Source organism: Balaenoptera physalus (assembly GCF_965194825.1).
Source record: "Balaenoptera physalus genome assembly, chromosome: 1".
NCBI lineage: Eukaryota > Metazoa > Chordata > Mammalia > Artiodactyla > Balaenopteridae > Balaenoptera > Balaenoptera physalus.
The window spans coordinates 127,489,921-127,513,163 of NC_138882.1; the positions used below are offsets into that span (position 1 = coordinate 127,489,921).

At 35.5% G+C, this 23,243-nt stretch overlaps 1 protein-coding gene across 6 annotated transcripts in view; it reads left to right on the forward strand.

Annotated features, from left to right (window-relative positions):
- ADGRL4 (adhesion G protein-coupled receptor L4) overlaps positions 1-23,243 on the forward strand; it is a 135,666-nt gene that overhangs the window by 65,285 nt on the left and 47,138 nt on the right. For 4 of the 6 annotated variants that reach the window (XM_082419582.1, XM_082419581.1, XM_082419583.1 and 1 more), the window contains exons 3-4: positions 13,336-13,488; positions 22,986-23,135. In XM_082419582.1, coding sequence (XP_082275708.1) covers positions 13,336-13,488; positions 22,986-23,135 — 303 coding nt within the window. The remainder of the gene's footprint in view (positions 1-13,335; positions 13,489-22,985; positions 23,136-23,243) is intronic. The other 2 variants (XM_082419585.1, XM_082419586.1) reach the window with 1 other exon arrangement.

Sequence of the window (23,243 nt, forward strand, 5' to 3'; positions counted from 1 at the left end):
AATGACATATTTTTGAGGAAAGATCGATATGATTTATGGGAAATATTTAAAGAAAACTATGTCATCCTGACATTGTCAAGATAAAGTTTATCCTTGGTTGGAGAAGACAGGGAAGAGAAAGGAATCAAAGATGTCTTCAACATAGGACTGCAGGAGGACTCATGAAATGGTGGTGTGGATGCAAAGAACTTGAGAGAGGCAGAATGGCTGTCATCTTTGAAGAAGGAGGTAACATATGAAAACTTCCCATGTTTAGTATAGGGAAATGCTGAGAGAGATAAGTGGGAGTATCTAGTAGCTGTTGAATTAAAATGCAGAGAGAGATCAAGGATGTAGGGAAAAAAATGTAAGTCCCCAGGGGTAATAGTTGAACACAGAGAGTGAATGATGTCTAAGGAGAAGCACAAAGGCTGCTTGCTGACTGAGGCACTTTAGGGATGCATTAAATGTTGATTACAGCATAGCCTGAAGTCTTGCCCATGCTCTGCTCTCCAGGCCCTGTTCCAAGATGCAGGGCTGCTTTCACACGGAGGAGGGGATGCTTCTTACAAATTGGTGCAAAAGTTTCATATGCTCACTTACTCCCATGCCTACAAAGCTGTATCCACTCAGAGAGGGCACATTTTTCTAATACGTACAGTGGCGCCATATCAAGGACATATATACAGTGGTGCCATATAAAGGTTATACATGCAGCCCTGATGGCCTGGCTCCAGGGTTGTTGTGACCGCCAGTAAAAAAAAACATTGCTTGGCCTTTGGCATACAGTAGGTCATCAACACATGGTGTCATAAAATGTGGAACTGACACTAAACAGAATCAAGTGACTCTAGCCATCTGTGCTTGTTCAAAATGTAGTTTATGTAGTTAAAATGCCAAACAGTCGATGGAGTGGATCATGACCAGCTTTTTAAAACATACTGAAATAATATAGAATTGGAAATATCAAACGACAGTAAATGACAGAAGGGTAAATATTCTTTATGAAAAAGTTGTTTCACTGTATTTATAAATATATCCAGTCATGGGAATGTATGCATTTCCTACCATAGGCAACTGTAAAAAAAAAAAAGTTTGCAAACCTTAACCTAGGAAATACATAGTAAAGTAGAAGAGTTATGACAGTATCAAATTTTCTAACTCCACATCCAGATCACAGTTGGCTTTGCAATCTATATGGTCTGGGATAGAGGTAATTATGTTAGATCACTCAAAATGGGTGTCAAGGTATAGTTAATGTTTCAAGAGCAAAGGGTCATTGTCAGATTTATGGTCTATTCCAAAGGCTTATGGTTGCCAGAAACCTGATTTAAATATTTACTATGGCATTTGTGTGATAATTTTAAACTCTAGATATTATTTACAACATATATAAAATCATAAACTGCCCATGGGCACAGATATTGTTTAAAAAATCTGAATAACTGTTGTAAAATTTAATAGCTTTAGAAATATCATGGTGCAAGCAGATGCTTTAAAAAAAAAGCCACATTTTTATTTCAGCGAAATAATTCATATGAGGATATGCCTCCAAGTAAGCATCTTTCTTAAAAGGTGTCAGAGATATTTCAAATAATTAGTAAGCAATAGGAGGTGGGATTCATCATTGTGTTTTTCAGGATGTCTCACTTATTAAACTATGGATGTTATCTAAAGTTAGCCAGTATTCTTCAAAATATGATTTTGAATGGCTGTAAATTATCACATAATTCAAAATATTTGTAATGGGTATTTAGGCACTTGCTTATTCTTACCATTATATAACTTCAGTGAAAATTCTTGAACTAAATTTTGTCGTATCTTTGAACCTTAGAATTATTACCTAGAAGGGAAATTCCTGGGGAAAAAGATGTGGCCATTTTTTCAGGCTCTTGATTTAACAGTGAATATACTTCTGTTAGCAAGATATGTGAGTGCTCTTGTAACACCAACTCTGGCTCAGTATTCTCTTAAGTTCCTCTATTTTCTTCTTTACAGTTACGGGAAATTAAAATGTTGAAGTGTTAAAGTAATGTAAAAAGAGTTCAGACCAATAAAATCAAAGGAAATACAAATTGAACGGCATTACTTCTGTAAATTGCTATTTTTTGGGAAAAAAAAAAGGTCATGATACCAGGTTGCCCACCAGTCCATACACTGTTCTAACACTTTCCCCAAGAGAAAAATCCAAAAATCAGAGTGGAGGCAGAATCGGAGTAAAATGTTATGGAAGATGTTCATGGGTCTTTGCTTTTTCTGCCCTATGCCCCAGTCTGGTTTTAAAACTTTAGTAGTAGCAAATAAGGAATACAGTGTGGGATAGTGTCGTAACCAATGACCATGGACTATTTATTGATCACGAAATAACAGCAAATCTCTAGCTTTAATAAAATTGGTGGTAAGAATTTTTAAAGGTATCGTGCTAAATTTATAGATGATAATTGACCTTCATTTGCTCTTTAATTTGAGTTTCTTTATTAGTAAGGATAAATATTTATTTGCAATTTTATACCTTGAATTTCTTTTGTGAATTATATACTCATTTCTAGTGTCAGAAAGCTACAAAATTTCCATTATAATTTCTGATTTCTTCTGTCCTGTGCATTATTTAGAAGTTTTTGGGTTTTTGTTGTTGTTGTTGTCTAAAACTTTGGATAATTTTAATTAAAAAATTTCATTAACTTTTAATGCTGTTGATAACTAATTTAATTCACTGTTGTCAGCAATACTATTTTATATTATATATTTTGAAAAATAATAATGGGGAAATCTAATTTAGCATGTAAGAATTGAAAAATAAGGAAAAAGTAGATTAGATTGAGGAATTTGAAAAATGAGCGTTAAACTCTTGCCTTCCCCCAAAATAAAAAGGTAACATAGAATTGAACATTAGACAAATACTGCTTTTCATTGTTAGTTTGATATCAAGATGAACTTGTTGGCTGATAGAGAAATAAGTTTCAAGTCTGTTGCCATTTCTTGCTCAGATATTAACACATTTAGGAATGGATAATAAAATGAGCAAACCTAGGAGAAGTTGGTATTACCAATGTGGGCATCAGGAACAAATATTACTCAGGCATGGGAAATCTGTCAGAGCCTAAAACTGAGTGCTGAGAAGTTATATAAATTTTCAGGGCTATACAATGCAACAAAAGCAAGCAAAATCCTAGTTTAGCTAAAAAGAAAATGTAAGCAAAACTCTGATAGCTTTTGCATTTCAGTAACATCTGCCACATCTAAATGTAGTGAATATAGAGGTGAAGGTTATGATCACAAGTTAGGGAAGTCATCATATTATCATAATATATGTACTGTTGGATACCAAAGGTAATTCCAAATTATATTAGAATATAATGTGAAAAAGGATTAGAGTCAATTTTATGATAAAGAGAGTACTATGTATTTGTAGGGTAAATGTTTAAACTTTTAATAAGTGTAGATTGGATATAGTTTTTTCCCAAAATATTTTATCACATTGATGAAGTGACAAAATTTATGGCATCTTAAAATTAAGGAAACAAGGTTTCATTAATAATTAAATCAGGCTGGCAGTAATGTGGGTATTTTTGATAATAAATGTGCCATCCCTATTTTCGTTGTCCTCCGATTTATTTTCAAGCTTGCTTTAATTTAAAGTTTAAGTGTTTTTATTATTAACAAAATAGTTGGATTGCATCTGTAAACTAATCTAACACGCTCTGTCTTATAATGGGGAAATATGAGTCTTTTCCACTTAGTTGATATATTTGATTGATATTTTTATTCCATCAAAATTATTTCATGTTAGCTATTTTATTTTTACTTATAGTTTCATTTTTTCTTTTATTTTTTTCTTAATCAGTTTACTTTTCATCCCCTTTCCTCTTGTTTTTTTTAAAAATTAAATTGTAAATTCTGTCCATTTACTTTTTCTATTCATAATCAAACTCACATTTTTGTACTTTACCAAAATTAGGTACACATTTTGTACTTTCCTTTCTACAGTGTGCTTTACTTGCCACTGTACTCTATCCTCAGTCTGACCAAAGTAATATGAACCCACTATATCCAGACTATTAGGTTTTCCTTTCAGTAAATTTTTATAAGAATCCTAATTATCTTTTATATTGCACATTCATAATCATACAGTCATCATTCATTTGAATTTACATACTGCAGGATTTGCTGTCTACCATTGTTACACCTCCATCTCATTTTCCCTTGTTGAGCTCTGTCTCCTAAATTCATTATTATTTGATTCAAAGGTATCTCGAATGTTTTCTTCACAGAGTGCATGGGTGATCTACTCGTTGAATCCATGTATTTCTACAAATGTTTTTCATCCTGATGAGTAAAAGATTTCTTTGGCTGGTTAGAGAACTAGAGAACTGGTCTCATAGTCATTTTATCTCAGTGACTTACACATGGTACCCTACTGTCTCTCAGTTATGTTAGCAAGAATCTGATACTATTCTGATTGTTTTTCCTTTGTAAACTGGCAAATTCTTTTGCAACTGAGAGCTTGTTACTGAACCAAACTTGAGTCTGCTTGCCCGAAGTGCAGCAAATCCAATCTGCTGACACCAGGTTGTGGTGAAGGGAAGTACAGCGTTTATTGCAAGCAAGGAGAACAGGCAGCTCATGCTCAAAAGACCTGAACTCTCTGATGGCTTTTAGGCAAGGGTTTTTAAAGACAGTGTTAGAGGAGAGGGTCGTATGATGCATGATCAGGGCTTTTGTACCCAGAAAGGCCCCCCCACGCAGTCCTGCTTGGTTTACGTCCCCTCTTTTCTTTGATACTCATCAATCCTGAGGGGAACAGGGGTAGGACAAGAAGGGGATAGAGAAATTAATTGTAAACTCAGCAGGGAAACTCAGTTTTAGAGGGACTCGGTTTCAAGTTTGTAAGATTTTTCTATCATGGATTTGACTTTCCCCTGGAATATGTATTATTTAATGATTAGAAACAAAAATCAATAAAACTAGTTTCTCAAAAACTATTTCATAGCCATCACTCAAGCACCAGAAGGACTATATATAAGAGTATTATTCATTTTTACTGTTACAGTTGATAGATACAATGAAATGAAAAAACTTCAGAATAATTAATTTATAATGTGAAATAAATGTATGAGGATTTTTATCCTACCGTTTGTATCAAACGAACAAGAGAAGTGGTTTCCAGTGTCTAGTGATTTATTTTTCTCCTGTTTGCTTACCCTGCTTACACTTGGTTTTGCTTGTTTGCTCTAAAATGTGTGTGTTAATAATTCCTACCAAGAATGGACCAAAAAAGTGACAGTAGTATCAAATGAGAATATTTTCTTAAGTGCTACATTTCCCTTGGAAAATAAGTAAATGCAAAAGCAGCAACAGAGACCATCCTATACATTTTTTTTTTCCTGGCTTATATAGCCTTTGCAAAATCTGATCCATAGTCAAAGGCACACTTCTTTCATAAAATTTTCAAGTGATACTTGTTGCTTCAAACAATTAATAAAACACACATTTCCACTAAATAATTTTTTTTTCAAATAATAAATACCCAGCATGAACAATTTATTCTTATGTAATTCTACTTTCTTTACCATGGTAAATTCTAACATTTTGCATTTGATGTGTCTGACTTTTCCTTTACTAAATTGGACTTATTAATTTTATAGTTATGGGAAACATACATTTTATACTATGTGTTTTATAATCAACAGTGGTAACATAGGAAGTATATCTTCAGCACTGGATTTATTTTTTTCTCTGTCTTCTTAATAATTCTGCATATGTCAGTATGTTTATGTGGAGGGGTGGGTTATGTGTGTATCATACTCATATTCTGGGCTGCACTTGAAGAGTCAGGTGCAGAAGAAATTCCCAGAGGGGAAGAAAGATATAATTCCACGTGTCTCCTTTGATACCTTTCCTTGTCTTGTATAGCGGTTGGTAATGACAGTTCCAGCGTGGAAACAATAACTCCATTACTTTTCTTGACTGACTGAACCCATTCTGGTTTCATTGCAGCTCTCCTTATTTTCTTTCCCTTCTGCTGACCTTTTTCTCCCTCTTACCTCCATAACTATGTGTTTACCTTCATATTACCCAGAAAAATATAAACCATAGGAAGTCCATAATTGAGGCGGCTCGTAAGGATGATTTTTCTAAGTTCATTAAAGAGTGCTGGATATGAGAAGAGAATTACCAGTGTTACTGAAAACAAATGAGCCCAGGAGGCTGCCTTGCGGAGAAATAGGAAAAAAAGCTTGTGAGTTGCTCCACCTTTGACTTAGAGGGCCTGTTTCACAAGTAATCACACAATGGTTATAGTCATTTTAGTGTTCAAATTTACGGAGCAATACTGGCAATCATGTCCAGAGGGAAAATGTGTGTAAGAGTGACGCTGCTGTTAAAGTTCTCTGGCTTTCAAGTTGTTATAATCAATTTGAGCCCAGCCAATAATATTTCAAGTGCTAGAAAAAGTAAGGGGAATATTTTCTCTTTTCTAATTATTTTTCCCCATCTGTGGTCAATAGATTGAAAAATGGAATAAAAACTAAAATCTTGTTCAGATTTTGGAATGCCAGTGACCTATAAAGCTAGTAAAATTCTACATTATTATACAGGAAGTAATATAATTATATGCTTTGTTGCCAAAAACATGTCATTACCAGGGTATTCAATATCATTCTTGAATTTGGAGAATTATATGCCCACTACTTATGCCTTGTTTAGAAGCACACTTTACAAAATACACCTCACTCTACAATACAAAGGTATAACTTGGTCTTTAGAGCCAGGCAGTCTTAAATATAAAAAACACTTCCAACAGATTCTCTAAACTAGCATGATGTAATGCATCTGAACTTTAATTTCCTAATAGAATGGGGATAATATCAATTATTGTGTTATTGTAATGATTAAATAAACTAAAATGAGCCATCTAGCAGAATGCCTGAAAAATGTTTCCTCTCTTCTTTCAGATTATTTGGTATAAATCATGCTGATCTAGTTTTTAATGTAAGCCAATAACTAAATATAAGCCAATAACTAAATCAGTAACTAACCATCAACCATAGGAACAAGCTGCCCAAGAACATATTGAGAGAAGATATTTCTGGCATATTCATCTGTGTATTATTTTAAAGCTTTGTGTAGTTTTCCAATAGGCTGGACTGAAGCATGTGGAACCCCAAGGAATTTTCTGGTCAACACTGAGACCAAACAGGTTAAGGGGCTTCCTTGGTCCTTTTTCTCTACCCTCACATCCTAACCTCTGGACTTTATCACTCAGTTGGCAGGAAGAGGCAAACTCAAGTAAGTAGAAGCATACAAAGAACAACAACAAAAAAAAAAAGGAAGAAAGAAAAGAAAAAGGAAAAACAAGAGAGTGTGATAATGCCCAAGGCAAAGTTCATTTAAACTACTGAGATCAAAGCAGGAGGAATCAGGAGAAAGGGTCCATCTAGAGATAAGGGCAAAGGAAGACAAAAGGCTTGTTCCCTGCCCTGGAGCCTAGTAAATGCCAGGCTCTTGCTTCTGACTCAGCCTCTGAAAAAGAAGGGAGTCTTGAGCTCCACCTTGTGTTTAAACAAGTTATGGCTTCATGGTTGACTATCCAGCTGTGGATACTCGCATCTCAATGTCCTAAAGGCACCTCAGTCTCTCCACGCTCAAAAGTGAGCTCACTCTCTTAGCCCCAAATTAAGCTCCTCCTCTGCTTCTCTCTGTCCTCATGAGTCAATGTACCCAACAAATCCCTCCAAGTCAGAACCTGGGAGTCATCCTCACTTCCTCTCCAACTAACTCATATCCAGTTAGTCTCCAAGCCACACTAATATTTTAAAATCATTTTATTATGAAAAATTTCAAAGTCACAAAAATAAAAACAAGAATATAAAGACCCAGGGACTTCCCTGGCGGTCCAATGGTTAAGACTTTGCCTTCCAGTGCAGTGGGTGTGGGTTCAATCCCTGGTCGGGGAACTAAGACCCCACGTGCCGCGCAGCGTGGCCAAAATAAATAAATAAATGTAACTTTGAAAAAAAAAATACAACCTTAAAAAATATATATAAAGATCCACATGTTAGTCATTACCCAGATGACACAGTTTTCAGTTCATGACTAATCTAGTTGAATCCTACCCACTTTCCTTTCTCTCCCCAGATCACTGACTTCTAACATGAAAATATTTCTGATCTAGCCCACCTCCCCTCCTTTCTCCTTGACTCTGTTTTGTTAGTTTTTCATGTCTTACACTGTTTTAGCAGGTCGACCTGGATCTTAGCTAATTTTCCTTATATTTCAAAAATTGTTTTGAAATTCAAGTCCAATCAGATTTCTTCACTACATAAAATCTGATGATGGCCATCCTTTACCCAATGAATTTAGTCTGAAATTCTTAGCAAGTGTTTTCCCGGTTTAGACCGTATCTGTCTGCATAGATTCTGGCCCTACAGCCTCTACCTTCATGCCCGGTGTTCCACAATATAGTTCTCCTCTAAAGTATGATGCTTCTGCAGGCTTCAAGCATTTGGGTGAGTTCTTTCCTTTGTCTGAATGGATCATTGGGGCCCCTTTTGTTCGTCTGAATTCTTCTTATACTTCAGTGCCTGGCTCAAGCATCTCTTCCTCTTCTAAACCTTCTGTGCGAATAAGCCTCTCCCTTTTATCCTGAAAACTTGCTGAGGAAACCATCTCTTCTCTGAGTTACCAGTGTACCGCTAAACACCTCATTTATTTGTTATACACACCACATCCTAATAATTTGGGTTTTTGTCTGTCTTCTTCAGCAGCCATGGATCCTGTTATGTTACAGGCTGTGTGTATGCCTTTGTTCCTGTAGTGCTCAACCTGGTGTGTTAGGCTTGAGCCAGTAAGAATTTTTGCTGAAAGAATGCTGAATATTTCTCCCTATTAACATTTTTTGATAATTTTTAAATAACTTACCTTCTCTTTAATGATGTTATAATGAATTTTTCAAGTGACATCCTAATCTAAATATTTATTTTATAACCCCACAAGAAGTATTAAATATAGAGACACAGAGAGTGGGTAACATAACTGATAAATTGATTTAAACAATGGAAGTAAGAACACAAAAGAAGCAGACATATATTTTCCTATATTGTACCCATTCAAAGAAACTTTCTCCTTGAAACTTAATTATTATGGAGTTAGACACTGGGAAGTTTAAAGCTATTTAAATAATTCAGATTTATATATTACTTCACAAAGATAATTTTTTTGCCTATCTCCACTATCTTGGGGGGAGAGAGGCAGTTACTTTCAGATAAGTGGTATTTCAAGGAACAAGATTGGAGTCAGACCATTTAGGGAATTCGCCTATATTGTATATCCCGTCCAGAAGATTGGGACATAGATAAGAAAATGTTTTTATTTCCAAATTCTTGATAAGGAAGCTAAGAGGTCAAGTGTTCAAAACTACATAGTAGGGAGAAACACAAAAATCAGTGTCAACCTTTGTTTTTTTCTTCCAGTTAATGTATTACCCAAGACTTAAAAATATGTTGGAGTCAAATACCATATTGATACATTAATTTGTTTTTAGAAACACAATCAGGTGATATAAAGTGGCTCATTTTCTTAGACTTGACCAATAGCTCAGACATAGTGAATTCTTTTCCTCAGTATTTTTGCATATCATTTTTGCAGCTATAGACCACAGGGATACAATCTTCATCATTCTCTGTATTACCAATAACTGATCTGAGAGCACAGTTTCTTTTAAAATTAATATAAACTTCTCCCAGTATGCAGTGAAGGGAGTCAAATTTTGAAATAAAAATTGAAACTTTTATTTTAATAAGAACTCAATTACATGCTCCTATGTTAACTTGCTTTAGAATGTGAACTCGGACAGCAGGGCACAGATCCTGACTTTTTGATTAATTTTTACTTATTTCCCAGTGTAGACATACTCACATTTGGGAACTGGGAAACTCCATAAATATTTGAGTAACTGAATGATTGAATCACACCCAAAGTGTGTGAGATATATTTCTTTAACTTGATTTAGGTTCTTGTGTGTCAATTTGTGAGATACTCTCAGGTAATTATAATAAACTAGTCTAATTTATTTTGAATGCATGTTTGCTTTCTGAGTATATATGTGCATATAGTCATATAGAGTTGCATAATATCTCTGTATACAGAATAGATCAGTTAATAATACACACATGTTAATAAAGTATTAACTCTTCAACATTTTATATAATGGCCATTCATAATTTCTCTTACTTGATTATCATATTTTCAGCAATTTTCCTTAACTCCTCCAGCATATATACACTTTAACTTAGGGGTGACAAATGCCTAACCTAATGCTAAATGTGAAAAAGAGTTTTAAATATGCTTTTCAAATTTTAAAAATTTTAAATCCTCTAAGTGAGGTGTGTACTTCCTTATATCATAAGCCACACCACCTTCTATTGTCTGACACTTGGTGGAGTCAAACTTTACGTTACCTGCCTGCCTGCCCTAAACAAGCTTTTTGAGAGCTCAACCTTTACACTTAGATGTCTCCAAGTCGTTGGCCTCTAAGGGGAGCTCAAAACTCTTCTCTTGCTGCTCTACCTTTCTACTCACCCAAGAATAAATCAGGTCACATGCTGGGAATTAGAACTTTCAAAGGGACAAGGGATTGAACCCAAAAGAGGTGCCAGTGGGAGTGTGAAAAGAGACCTGATGCCATAACATGAAAAAATATTAGGTGAGAGGCCTGGCCTAGCTTTGCTCTAGACATTGGAGAAAATGATCTTGCTTCTTGTGGACTGACCAGTTTTCTCATGAACTGGTTTTTCCAAGCAACTGAAACGGTCTTGTGCCAAAAGTAGAGTCTGGGTCCCTGAACCATTGTGGGAGAAGCCACACCATCGACCTGAACGCTAACCTTGGCCTCTGACTAGAGCAGCAAATAATCTTTTACTGTGCTGAATCACTACATGTTGGGATATATTTGTAGCAGTTGGCCTATTATAATTAATGTAATAAGTGAAAGTGATAAAACATATAAATATTAAAATAAAATTATGGAATAGAGCTGTATAGGTTGAATATATTGAAAGGATAGGATTTGCAAATCTTACCTGACTGTCCACAGTAATCATTTAAAAAAAAAAAAAAAAAGAGAGGAATTCACCTCTAGTTGTCTGTCATATATTAACTTCTATACTTATATCTATAATGTTTGAAAATGATTAAGTGGAAATACATTTTACATTAGAGATAGAATACAAATAAAGTTTCTATTTTCCTTCTGAAATCTCTACCTCAATATCTTTTCTTCTCTCAAAATAGACCCATAATCCATTAGATACATTCTTATCTTATATATTTGCTTAAAATGATTCTCACAGAGGCAGCAGGATGCAACAGTTAAGAGAACAGGCTTTGGACCAAACTATTTGGCTCTGTAACTAAATGGCTGTTTGACCTTGACAAGTTACATTTCCTCTCTATGGCTTCTTGTCCTCATCAGTTAAGAGAATAATGATGGTACCTGCTTCCTAGAACTTATGTAAGGATTAAGTGAATTAGTATTTATATAACATTTAGGAAAATCTCCAACTCTTAGTTATCAATATACATGTTCAGTAAGCTGTGTTTAAATTAAATGTTATACAAATCATCCTTTTAAAATAATTTTTTTTTTTATTTTAAACCAAATCAGACCAAATTTTTTAAATTTTTAACCAATTCAAACCTTGGTTTGATTAAAATGGAGAATAGAAATTCAAGACATTTTCCAAACTCAACTCGTACCACTATCCCCCTATGATTTCTCCCTGTGTCCCTGATTAGGGTTCCCTCTACCTCCAGAAACATCTCAATCACCCTTAGGCTTGCATGTTTGCCCAAAATTTTGCTTTCCTCTTAATGATTTCCTTCTCTTTGTCTAACCAATACTTATCTACCTTAAATTAGCCAGTTTGTGTCTGTTAGTTTCCTAGGGCTGCGCTAAGAAACTAGCACAAACTTGGTGGCTGGAAACAACACAGATTTGTTCTCTCACAGTTCTAGAGGCCAGAAGTCTGAAATCCAGGGGTTGGAAGGTCCATGCTCCCTTCGAAGGGTCTAGGAAAGAATCTTTGCTTATGCCTTTCTAGCTTCTAGTGGTTGTTAACTGTCCTTGGCATTCCTTGGCTTGTAGCTGCATCACTTCAGTTTCTGGCTCTGTCTTCACATCGTCTTCTCCTCTGTGTCTCCATGTCTGAATTTCCTACATAGTATAAGGACACCACTCTTGGGGCCCTGCTAATTTAGAATGACCTCATCTTAACTTGATTATATCTACAAAGGTCCTATTTCCCAATAAGCTCACACTCACAGACACTGGGGATTTGGACTTGAGTATATCTTTTTGGGAGACACAGTTCAGCCCACAGGTGGATCTAATGTCTCCTCCAGCCCCTCATAATCACTTCTGAGAAACACTTGTTTTCTATTTCATTTATTTGACAGATAATATAAATCTGCTTTCTGATTTTTAAAAAGGGTTTATGAACCTATATATATCTTTTCTGATAAATTACAGTATAAGAGTATAAGGGTAAGGACCATGGATCATCATGTAATTTTTTTTGTATTTGTGTACCCTTCCATATACAGTACAATACATATGATAATGAATAAATACATTAATGAATAAATGAAGGGATGCAAACCAGGTAACACAATATTCTTCTGGGGAGTAAGTGACAAAAATAAATGGCACATGATTAGAGTATATCAATGTGTAATCTCTGATTTTTCATTTTTAACTTATGGTATGCTTTTGACTGATTATAAAGAGTATTATAATTTCACAAATAAGATATTCATTGACATTATAATAATTAAAATATATGTAAAAATTTGAAAAATAATCCAATATAGATTCAATAGCTATGTTTAGTGTTTTTGAAGTAAGAGATTCTATTTTGCTTTGCAACTGCAAAGGTTTCTCATTTAAACAAGAATAACCAAGTATGGAATGTGGATTCTTTTTTTTAAATTAATTAATTTATTTATTTGGCTGCATCAGGTCTTAGTTGCAGCACACTGGCTCTTCGTTGCAGCATACAGGCTTCTCTCTAGTTGTGGCACCCGGGCTCTAGAGTGTGTGGGCTTAGTTGCCCCGTGGCACGTGGGAGCTTAGTTCCCCAACCAGGGATCAAACCCACGTCCCCTGCATTGGAAGGCGGATTCTTAACCACTGGACCACCAAGGAAGTACCTGGAATGTGGATTCTTATTATTAACTTTTCTTAGAAATAAACATCACATACCTTAAACTATTTAACGGGCAAAATTCCCAAAAACTGATGGAAACTAGGAATTCATCTCAATTGTATAAAAATAATGTTTTAAATTGATATGTCCACAGATGATAATGAGTGTGGAAATTTAACGCAGTCCTGCGGTGAAAATGCTAACTGCACGAACACAGAAGGAAGTTACTACTGTATGTGTGCACCTGGTTTCAGATCCAGCAGTAACCAAGACAAGTTTATTACTAATGATGGAACCATCTGCATAGGTAAATTCAACTATCTAACTTGAAATTTGTACCTATCTCTTACTGCTTATACCTCCAGAGATTAAATAATATTCAAACCAAATTCTGTCAATCCTTGATTGTACCCCGTTGTTAATACTATCAAAAACTTCATTAATTCCCTTAATTCTCCAGTATGGTGTCAGTTACTATGGTATATTTATCCAAGGGTATAAGAAAAAGAGATTTTTTTTTTTGAGAATATCAACCAGTTTACCAAAAAAAAAAAAAAAAATCGTGAAGTTATGAGATCTAGCATTGGTGGCAAACAACAGAATAAATGTTTACACTTTAAAGTAATATATTCACTCCAGACAATTATCATTGGTATCACCACATATTGATTCTTATATAAATATGAACTCTGAGATGAGCCCTACATTTTCCTAGAAAGTGTTCAAGAAAGCATTACTTGTGAAAAAATTGTCCTAGTGCTTTTACTGCTGCCTGCCGAAAGTTTGTCACACTTAAGCTCTGCATTCTGTTTTTCTAAACACTAGAGTCCTATTTAGAAAATCATCTCAGATTCACTAAAATGTCTTCTGGAGGGATATTAATTTCAATTCAATCCCTAAGTGAAATATTGTGAGTCTGAAGAGAGTATCTAGATTTGTTTTAATGTCCTTCTGTTGTATTTTGGTCACACACTTGATTTATCAGATCCTATAGTCTGAGAAAAATAATTGCATAGAAATTTCAAAAGATGAACAATTTTCAGAGACAAATTCTCTGGAGCCAAAGACTTTAACTTTGAAAATACATTATGAATCATCTTAATCATGGTTTCTAAGAAATTGTCCAGTTTACCAACAGCTAGTATAATTATGATTGATAATAATCTACAGAATTAACAGATGAACCAAGGCCCTGAGAGTTAATTACATAACCAGGGGTAGATATGAGACTTGAACTCAGGACCATACATGCAACATGGGCAGGAGTAAGGTGCTGCTTCTACTTTCCGTAGTTAGATAAACGAGAGATGTCTAAATCAATATAGATCACACTAAAGCCTTTGATGAGCTTCTAGTGAGGTTCTCATCAGTGAGCTAAGGAGAAGTCTGGCAATGTTATTATTAACACACATGATAGTCAGGAGATAATGTTCGAAGAGAATTTATCATTGAAATGTTTGTATCAAAGAAATTATCCTGTCTTGTGTACTTATGGTTCATAGCATTTTCTCTGTTACATAAACCAGGTAGATTTTATTCTCATATTATAGCCAAGGGAAGTGAAGAGCTATTCCAGATTCACACATTTAGGATAAAGGGAAGATTAGAATCACAGTCTTGTATCTAGAAAGCCATTGGTATTTCCACAAGAGTCTTAAATGGGTGGCCATTTAAATCTCACATGAATCTGGACCATGCAAATGCAGTGGATCAACTTTGCAAGGGCATAAATGATTTAAAATATGAGAAAATAATGCTATTTCTGTTGAATTATAATTTTGTCTTTATTGTTTGCAGCAAAAATTTTTATTGGATTATAACATTACAATATATGTGAGAAATTAGAATTTTCCCAGAAAACATAGTACCCCACTCCTTGTTCTTCTCAAACCTAAACTCTTGTCTCTAGTTTTAGAATGTTATATAATGTGTGCCTATTTTATCTTTAGTAGATAAGTTTGAACTATGTAGCTGTATAAGCTTTACTAGAAAAGTTCTAGTTAATGAAGAAATGCAACTTATAACATCTTAATCACTGGAATTTAATACAATTTTAACTGTGCTCTCCATTCCCTCTTGTCTCTAGAAGACATCTGTCTTTTCATCTGATCATGTTTACTTTTAATACGCCTCAGTTCACAAAGGGATATATATTTCTCTCTCTGTATTCCTTAAAAGTAAAGAATTCCTGTTTAGAAAAAAATTAATCACAGATACAGAGAAAACACACACACAAAGATAATTGAAAGCCAACATTTTACGGGGGTGTAATACATTTGTAGTGTAAGACTCTTTCTCCCAGTACTCAATTATTATTGAGATACTGTGGAAGGGCCCTACATTTTTGCTAATTCCCCTTTTAGCTATTTTAAGTAATCAGTAAACAATAACTTAGATTAAAACCCAATACCCAATATTGAGTCCTTCAATTTCTACCTGTTTTGTTTGATGGATTATTCTGTGAAAAAAGTCATTCTCTGGAAAATTGTTATTTCTCACCAGTTTTGTTGATCTTAAAGATTAAGCTTTTTTCAGAAGCAGAACAGCTATTTCTTTTCCTTTTTCTCCCCAGTCCTATAATAATTTTCCTTGTGCACTGTGATAATCCTCAGGGAATTTGAACAGAGAATCATAATTCTGTTTCCTTTTTACATTAGTGTATCACCTTGTAGTATATTGCTTCTGATTTGAAAGTTTAGCTGATCCTTAAATTCGACATGTCTGGTAATTATAGTCATTAAGAACCTCTATAAAAACATAATGAGGAGGAACCAAGATGGTGGAGTAGAAGGACGTGCTCTCACTCCCTCTTGCGAGAACACCAGAATCACAACTAGCTGCCGGACAACCATCTACAGGAAGACACTAGAACTCACCAAAAAAGATACCCCACATCCAAAGACAAAGGAGAAGCCACAATGAGACGGTAGGAGAGGCGCAATCACAGTAAAATCAAATCCCATAACTGCTGGGTGGGTGACTCACAGACTGGCAAACACTTATACCACAGAAGTCCACCCACTGGAGTGAAGGTTCTGAGCCCCACGTCAGACTTCCCAACCTGGGGGTCTGGCAACAGGAGGAGGAATTCGTAGAGAATCAGACTTTGAAGCCTAGTGAGAATTGATTGCAGGACTTCCACAGGACTGGGGGAAACAGAGACTCCACTCATGGAAGGAACACACAAAGTAGTGTGTGCATCGGGACCCAGGGCAAGGAGCAGTGAACCCCATAGGAGACTGAACCAGACCTACCTGCTAGTGTTGGAGGGTCTCCAGCAGAGGTGGGGGGTGGCTGTGGCTCACCGTGAGGACAAGGACACTGGCAGCAGAACTTCTGGGAAGTAATCCTTGGCGTGAGCCCTCCCAGAGTCTGTTATTAGCCCCACCAAAGAGCCCAGGTAGGCTCCAGTGTTGGGTTGCCTCAGGCCAAACAACCAACAGGGAGGGAACCCAGCCCCACCCATCAACAGTCAAGTGGATTAAAGTTTTACTGAGCTCTGCCCACCAGAGCAACAGTCAGCTCTACCCACCACCAGTCCCTCCCATCAGGCCTCTTAGATAGCCTCATCCAGCAGAGGGCAGAGAGAAGAAGCAAGAAGAACTACAATCCTGCAGCCTGTGGAACAAAAACCACATTCACGGAAAGATAGACAAGATGAAAAGGCAGAGGGCTATATACCAGATAAAGGAACAAGATAAAACCCCAGCAAAACAACTAAATGAAGTGGAGATAGGCAACCTTCCAGAAAAAGAATTCAGAATAATGATAGTGAAGATGATCCAGGACCTTGGAAAAAGAATGGAGTCAAAGATTGAGACGATGCAACAAATGTTTAACAAAGACCAAGAAGAATTAAAGAACAAACAAACAGAGATAAACAATACAATAACTGAAATGAAAACTACACTAGAAGGAATCAATAGCAGAATAACTGAGGCAGAAAAACGGATAAGTGACTTGGAAGACAGAATGGTGGAATTCACTGCTGCAGAACAGAATAAAGAAAAAAGAATGAGAAGAAATGAAGACAGCCTAAGAGACCTCTGGGACAACATTAAACGCACCAACATTCACATTATAGGGGTCCCAGAAGGAGAAGAGAGAGAGAAAGGACCAGAGAAAATATTTGAAGAGATTATAGTCAAAAACTTTCCTAACATGGGAAAGGAAATAGCCACCCAAGTCCAGGAAGCGCAGCGAGTCCCATACAGGATAAACCCAAGGAGAAACACGCCAAGACACATAGTAATCAAATTGGCAAAAATTAAACACAAAGAAAAATTATTGAAAGCAACAAGGCAAAAACGACAAATAACATACAAGGGAACTCCCATAAGGTTAACAGCTGATTTCTCAGCAGACACTCTACAAGCCAGAAGGGAGTGGCATGATATACTTAAAGTGAAGAAAGGGAAGAACCTACAACCAAGATTACTCTACCCGGCAAGGATCTCATTCAGATTCGATGGAGAAATCAAAAGCTTTACAGACAAGCAAAGGCTAAGAGAATTCAGCACCACCAAACCAGCTCTACAACAAATGCCAAAGGAACTTCTCTAAGTGGGAGACACAACAGAAGAAAAGGACCTACAAAAACAAACCCAAAACAATTAAGAAAATGGTCATAGGAACATACATATCGATAATTACCTTAAACGTGAATGGATTAAATGCTCCAACCAAAAGACACAGGCTTGCTGAATGGTTACAAAAACAAGACCCATATATATGCTGTCTACAAGAGACCCACTTCAGACCTAGGGACACATACAGACTGAAAGTGAGGGGATGGAAAAAGATATTCCATGCAAATGGAAATCAAAAGAAAGCTGGACTAGCTATACTCATATCAGGTAAAATAGACTTTAAAATAAAGAATGTTACAAGAGACAAGGAAGGACACTACATAATGATCAAGGGATCAATCCAAGAAGAAGATATAACAATTATAAATATATATGCACCCAACATAGGAGCACCTCAATACATAAGGCAACTGCTAACAGCTATAAAAGAGGAAATCGACAGTAACACAATAATAGTGAGGGACTTTAACACCTCACTTACACCAATGGACAGATCATCGAAAATGAAAATAAATAAGGAAACAGAAGTTTTAAATGACACAATAGACCAGATAGATTTAATTGATATTTATAGGACATTCCATCCAAAAACAGCAGATTACACTTTCTTCTCGAGTGCGCACAGAACGTTCTCTAGGATAGATCACATCTTGGGTCACAAATCAAGCCTCAGTAAATTTAAGAAAATTGAAATCATATCAAGCATCTTTTCTGACCACAACACTATGAGATTAGAAATGAATTACAGGGAAAAAAATGTAAAAAACACAAACACATGGAGGCTAAACAATACGTTACTGAATAACCAAGAGATCATTGAAGAAATCAAAGAGGAAATCACAAAATACCTTGAGACAAATGACAATGAAAACACGATGATCCAAAACCTATGGGATGCAGCAAAAGCAGTTAGTTCTAAGAGGGAAGTTTATAGCTATACAAGCCTACCTCAAGAAACAAGAAAAATCTCAAGTAAACAATCTAACCTTACACCTAAAGGAACTAGAGAAAGAAGAACAAAAAAACCCCAAAGTTAGCAGAAGGAAAGAAATCATAAAGATCAGAGCAGAAATAAATGAAATAGAAACAAAGAAAACAATAGCAAAGATCAATAAAACTAAAAGTTGGTTCTTTGAGAAGATAAACAAAATTGATAAGCCATTAGCCAGACTCATCAAGTAAAAGAAGGAGAGGACTCAAATCAATAAAATCAGAAATGAAAAAGGAGAAGTTACAACAGACACCGCAGAAATACAAAGCATCCTAAGAGACTACTACAAGCAACTCTATGCCAACAAAATGGACAACCTGGAAGAAATGGACAAATTCTTAGAAAGGTATAACCTTCCAAAACTGAACCAGGAAGAAACAGACAATATGAACAAAACATAATGAAAAACTCCAGTACAGGGCAAGAAATGACCCTAGCAAAATTCTATATCTTTAGTCTATATTCAAATACTATTTTCCATGGATGAGGTAATTTCATTGCAGAAGGCTTTGAGTGAGATTTAGCATCCTGCCTATTTTTCTTCTCCTTGCAATCAGAGTAAAACAGAATTTCTGGTGCCCAGCTCCCAAGAGCCGTTGTTCTAGACTCGCATTTCACAAGTGGGGAAACTGAGGCATCCAATGGTAAAGTGACTCTCCCAAAACCAAATGAGTAGAACCCAAGAACTTCTTCACGTTTTCTGTGTGCTTAAGAGCAGTGTTTACTACTTGTAATTTTTTATGTCCTTTTGCCTTAGGTACCCTGAAAAGTACAGATTTTTTTTCTGGCTTTGAATAATATTAACATTCAATTTTGTTTTTGCAAATTGCTTCCACTAATTGAGCATTGTATCTTTTCTTTGCAGTCTATGAGTTAAACAACATTAGAAAATTCAGTTATTGGTGAAAATTATAAGAATCAAAACAATCATATGATCATGTTTTGAAAGAAGATTATGATAAAATACTGCTGGGTTGGCTCATTGTAGACAGGAAAAACAAGCATAACCTTATTAATGAGAAAGTAGCAAATGCATGTTTTGACGTGCAAAACAAGGAAATGAGTGTTATGATGTGCTTACATTTAGCAAAATCGAGTTATTAGTGTTGAGTGTTTGGTTGGTAGTGGAAAAAGTGGATCAGTTATTAAATATAGTTTGTCAATTCTAGCCTGACTGAAATAATTATACAGCAGCAATTTAGCTTTCATGAAAATGGGGGAAGGGGTTCTTTTTCTCTTTTACAGCTCTAGGGAGTACCAAAACATGGCAATTTAATGAGACACTCATTATCAATGTGTTTTCTCCAAACCTACATACTCACAGGGCTCCTGCTATTAAGAAAACACACAATATGAGTAGAATCACTGGACCTGATTCCCAATTACAATATCAGGTACCTACTATATCTTAGGCACCCCTCCAAACACCTTTACATACATTTCCTTGTTTGTTATGAAAAAGAACTCTTCTGAGTTAAGAGTATTTTTATAATACTACCCAAGGTCACAGAGCTAATGAGTATTAGAATCAAGATTTGAATTAAGGTCTTCTACAGGGCCTTTGCCTGTAGGAAGGAGGATACATAGTGGTTTTATTAGATTCAATTAGGCCCTACAAGAAATTGCAAGAGATGTTAGTATGGATCTCGATGTAAAATGGCAGTCACATTCATTTTGGCTAAGCCAGTTTCATCCCTTTTGGGCATGGGATACTCTTTCAGTATTTTATGAATCTCTTTATATTACTAGGTAGCAAGGAGGCATAGAGTGATATGCTAAGGATAGTGGAAGCTCTTTGACTACCCTGACACACAGCCAGTTGTGGTGGTCACACACTCTGTACCTGTTACTAGGTTAAACTCAGTAAGTTCTACTGCTGAGGCCCAGAGTGAGAAGGATATCAAATTCAGCAAACCTCATATCTACATTTTAGTAAAAAGTTAGAGAAACAATAATGTAAACAAGGAAAGTACAAACAATTTAGAAAACATGTCTTTGACGGGATGATTAAGGTTTGAAAAACATTACTTTGGTAGGGTGATTAATATTCTTTTAGAATATTTGGAGTCAGAATATAAAAATTTGCATAGTCTTAATCTCAAATGTTTATCTCCCAGGGTATGACCTCATTATTTTTACAGATTAACGTTCTGTCACTTGGTGAATTCAGAAGCTGAAATACCCTAGTTGGTCCAAAGCTGACGTGCTGGGATAGCAGACAGCTGAGTGGGTGCTGGGAGGGCTGGAACCAGAGCAGAGACCCCAACATAAGGACCTCAGGGTATGGAAGATGCACAGGGGAAAACTGAAACCGTCAAGAACACCAAGACTGTGTACACCTGTGCCCAAAGTGCACGAGGAAGAATGCAAATGGAGTTTGTAAAGCTAAGATAGGTATGCTGCTGAGAGATTGGGCTTAGGACAAAGTTCCCAAGAAAAGTTGCACTTTTGAATGATTTTGAAATTGGGAGAAATCAACACTTCATTTTCAGTTAACCATAGAAGGTATCTGAAAATATGAAGTGGGGGTATTCAGAGAACATAGCTTTCTTTCCCATGAAATAAGTTGTTCTATTTATGATACTTCATGGATCTCTTCACACCTTCACTGGGGTATTATCCACATTCGGGTACTGCACAAATGACTTCTTCAGCACTGCTCCAAAAAAGACTAGTCTTTTGCTTTCTCATATTTTTTTCTCACTTCATTGATCTCATGAAAAATAATAATTCTAGTCTGCCCTCCCACCTGACTTCTTTACTTCAGCCCAACCTGGAATGTTTTTGCTCATGATTCTCCAGATCCCAAGAGCCAACCTGCTATCACCCCCTCCTTTATTTCTGTCCTTTTTTTGTGTGGAGTGGCAGTTTATGAACACATATATATATAGAAATTCGAGGAAGAAGGTGAGGGTGCTAGGGCAGCATTTGTTTATTTAAAAGTAGAGAACTTGGACTTCTAGGTAGTACAGATCGTGACTATGAAGACTTGGCAGAAGAACAAGGGGTTTTCTACCTCTTTTTCAGGTAGTTAATAGTCTTCCTAAGTCCAGTACCCTCACCTTCTTAGCTAATGGAAATTTCTTCAAGAATTGGCAAGAGACTTACTGTCAGTTCCAGTTTCTGGTGGTGTGAGGTTTAATGGGTTTTTTTTTTTGTGCCATTATTGCATTTTTAAAATGAGAAATGAGGATCAGCTACATTTCAGATAACTCGCTAGATGACATCTTAATTGGACTTTAATTACTCCCCCTTATTATGGCAAACAGGATTGTGCCACTCTATGAGTCTTTAAAAAATCAAATTATATGTGCAAGATTACAGATTAATGCATTAATCTAACATAGAGAAGCTCTAAGATGTCAGGGCTCGGCCAGGAGCACAAAAATCTTTACATTAGTTTAAGTTAATGATCTGGACTCTTCAGTTCCTTGGAATCATTCCCTATTGGAACTCTGCCTACTGGCAGAGTATTTATTCTGTATTTATAACTTTCAGACATATTTCACTATTCGTTATAGTACGTAAAATTTTAAATTAAGAATATAAATTATGTGAGTTTATAACTTACCATTTTTATTGTAGCTTTGATATATTGCTACTGAAAATCTAAGACTTAATTCTGTACAGTTTGTTACTTTACCTTTGATGACCATGTATTAAGAATCATAGTAAAATATAACCTGAACAAAAGTATTAAATTCTGGTAAAATTTTAAGGGAGTGGAATCATACATTCTGCTACATCTTAATTTTTAGGTTTATTTATATGGAAAAATGAGGCTTTGGAAAGAAAATGGGCTACTCCTTTTTGCCCTCCAGATTACTCTAAACTGAGTTGTTACAATCAATTTAATTTAATACTAGAAAACAAAGAATTCTAAATGTATTTTTTAAATTAGGTCTTTAATTAGGAATAAATATTACATCATCAATGATTGAAATTACTCTAATGACTTTGTTGATGAATCATGCTATTCAGAAAACAATTCAAGGGTTGGTCTATGAATAACATTTTCAATATATTGTCAAAATGGATTGACCAAATCAAAGTTAAAAATATATATGCAGCTAAGTTTGCTCTGTCATTTTCCAAATGATGGAATTTTTCTTGCTTTCTTGTAAAATTTGATATGAAATCACTAACTGTATGTAATACTATTATCAACAAGGTAGCAACTATATAAGCACTAAATTAAAATTTTAATTTTTCAAATATCCCCAGATATAGATGAATGCAGTGAATCATTTGCCTGTGGTGATCATGCAATGTGTAAAAATGTGGATGGTGGATATAACTGCTCCTGCAAGGAAGGTTATCATACATCCACAGGAAACTCACAGTTCACACCTAATGATGGCACTTATTGCCAAGGTAAATTATATTATTAAATTTTATGTATTATCAAAGCACTATGTAAAATATGTACTACACGGTTGTGAAGTATCAAAGAGCTACATCTTCCAAGAAATGTGCTGGTAG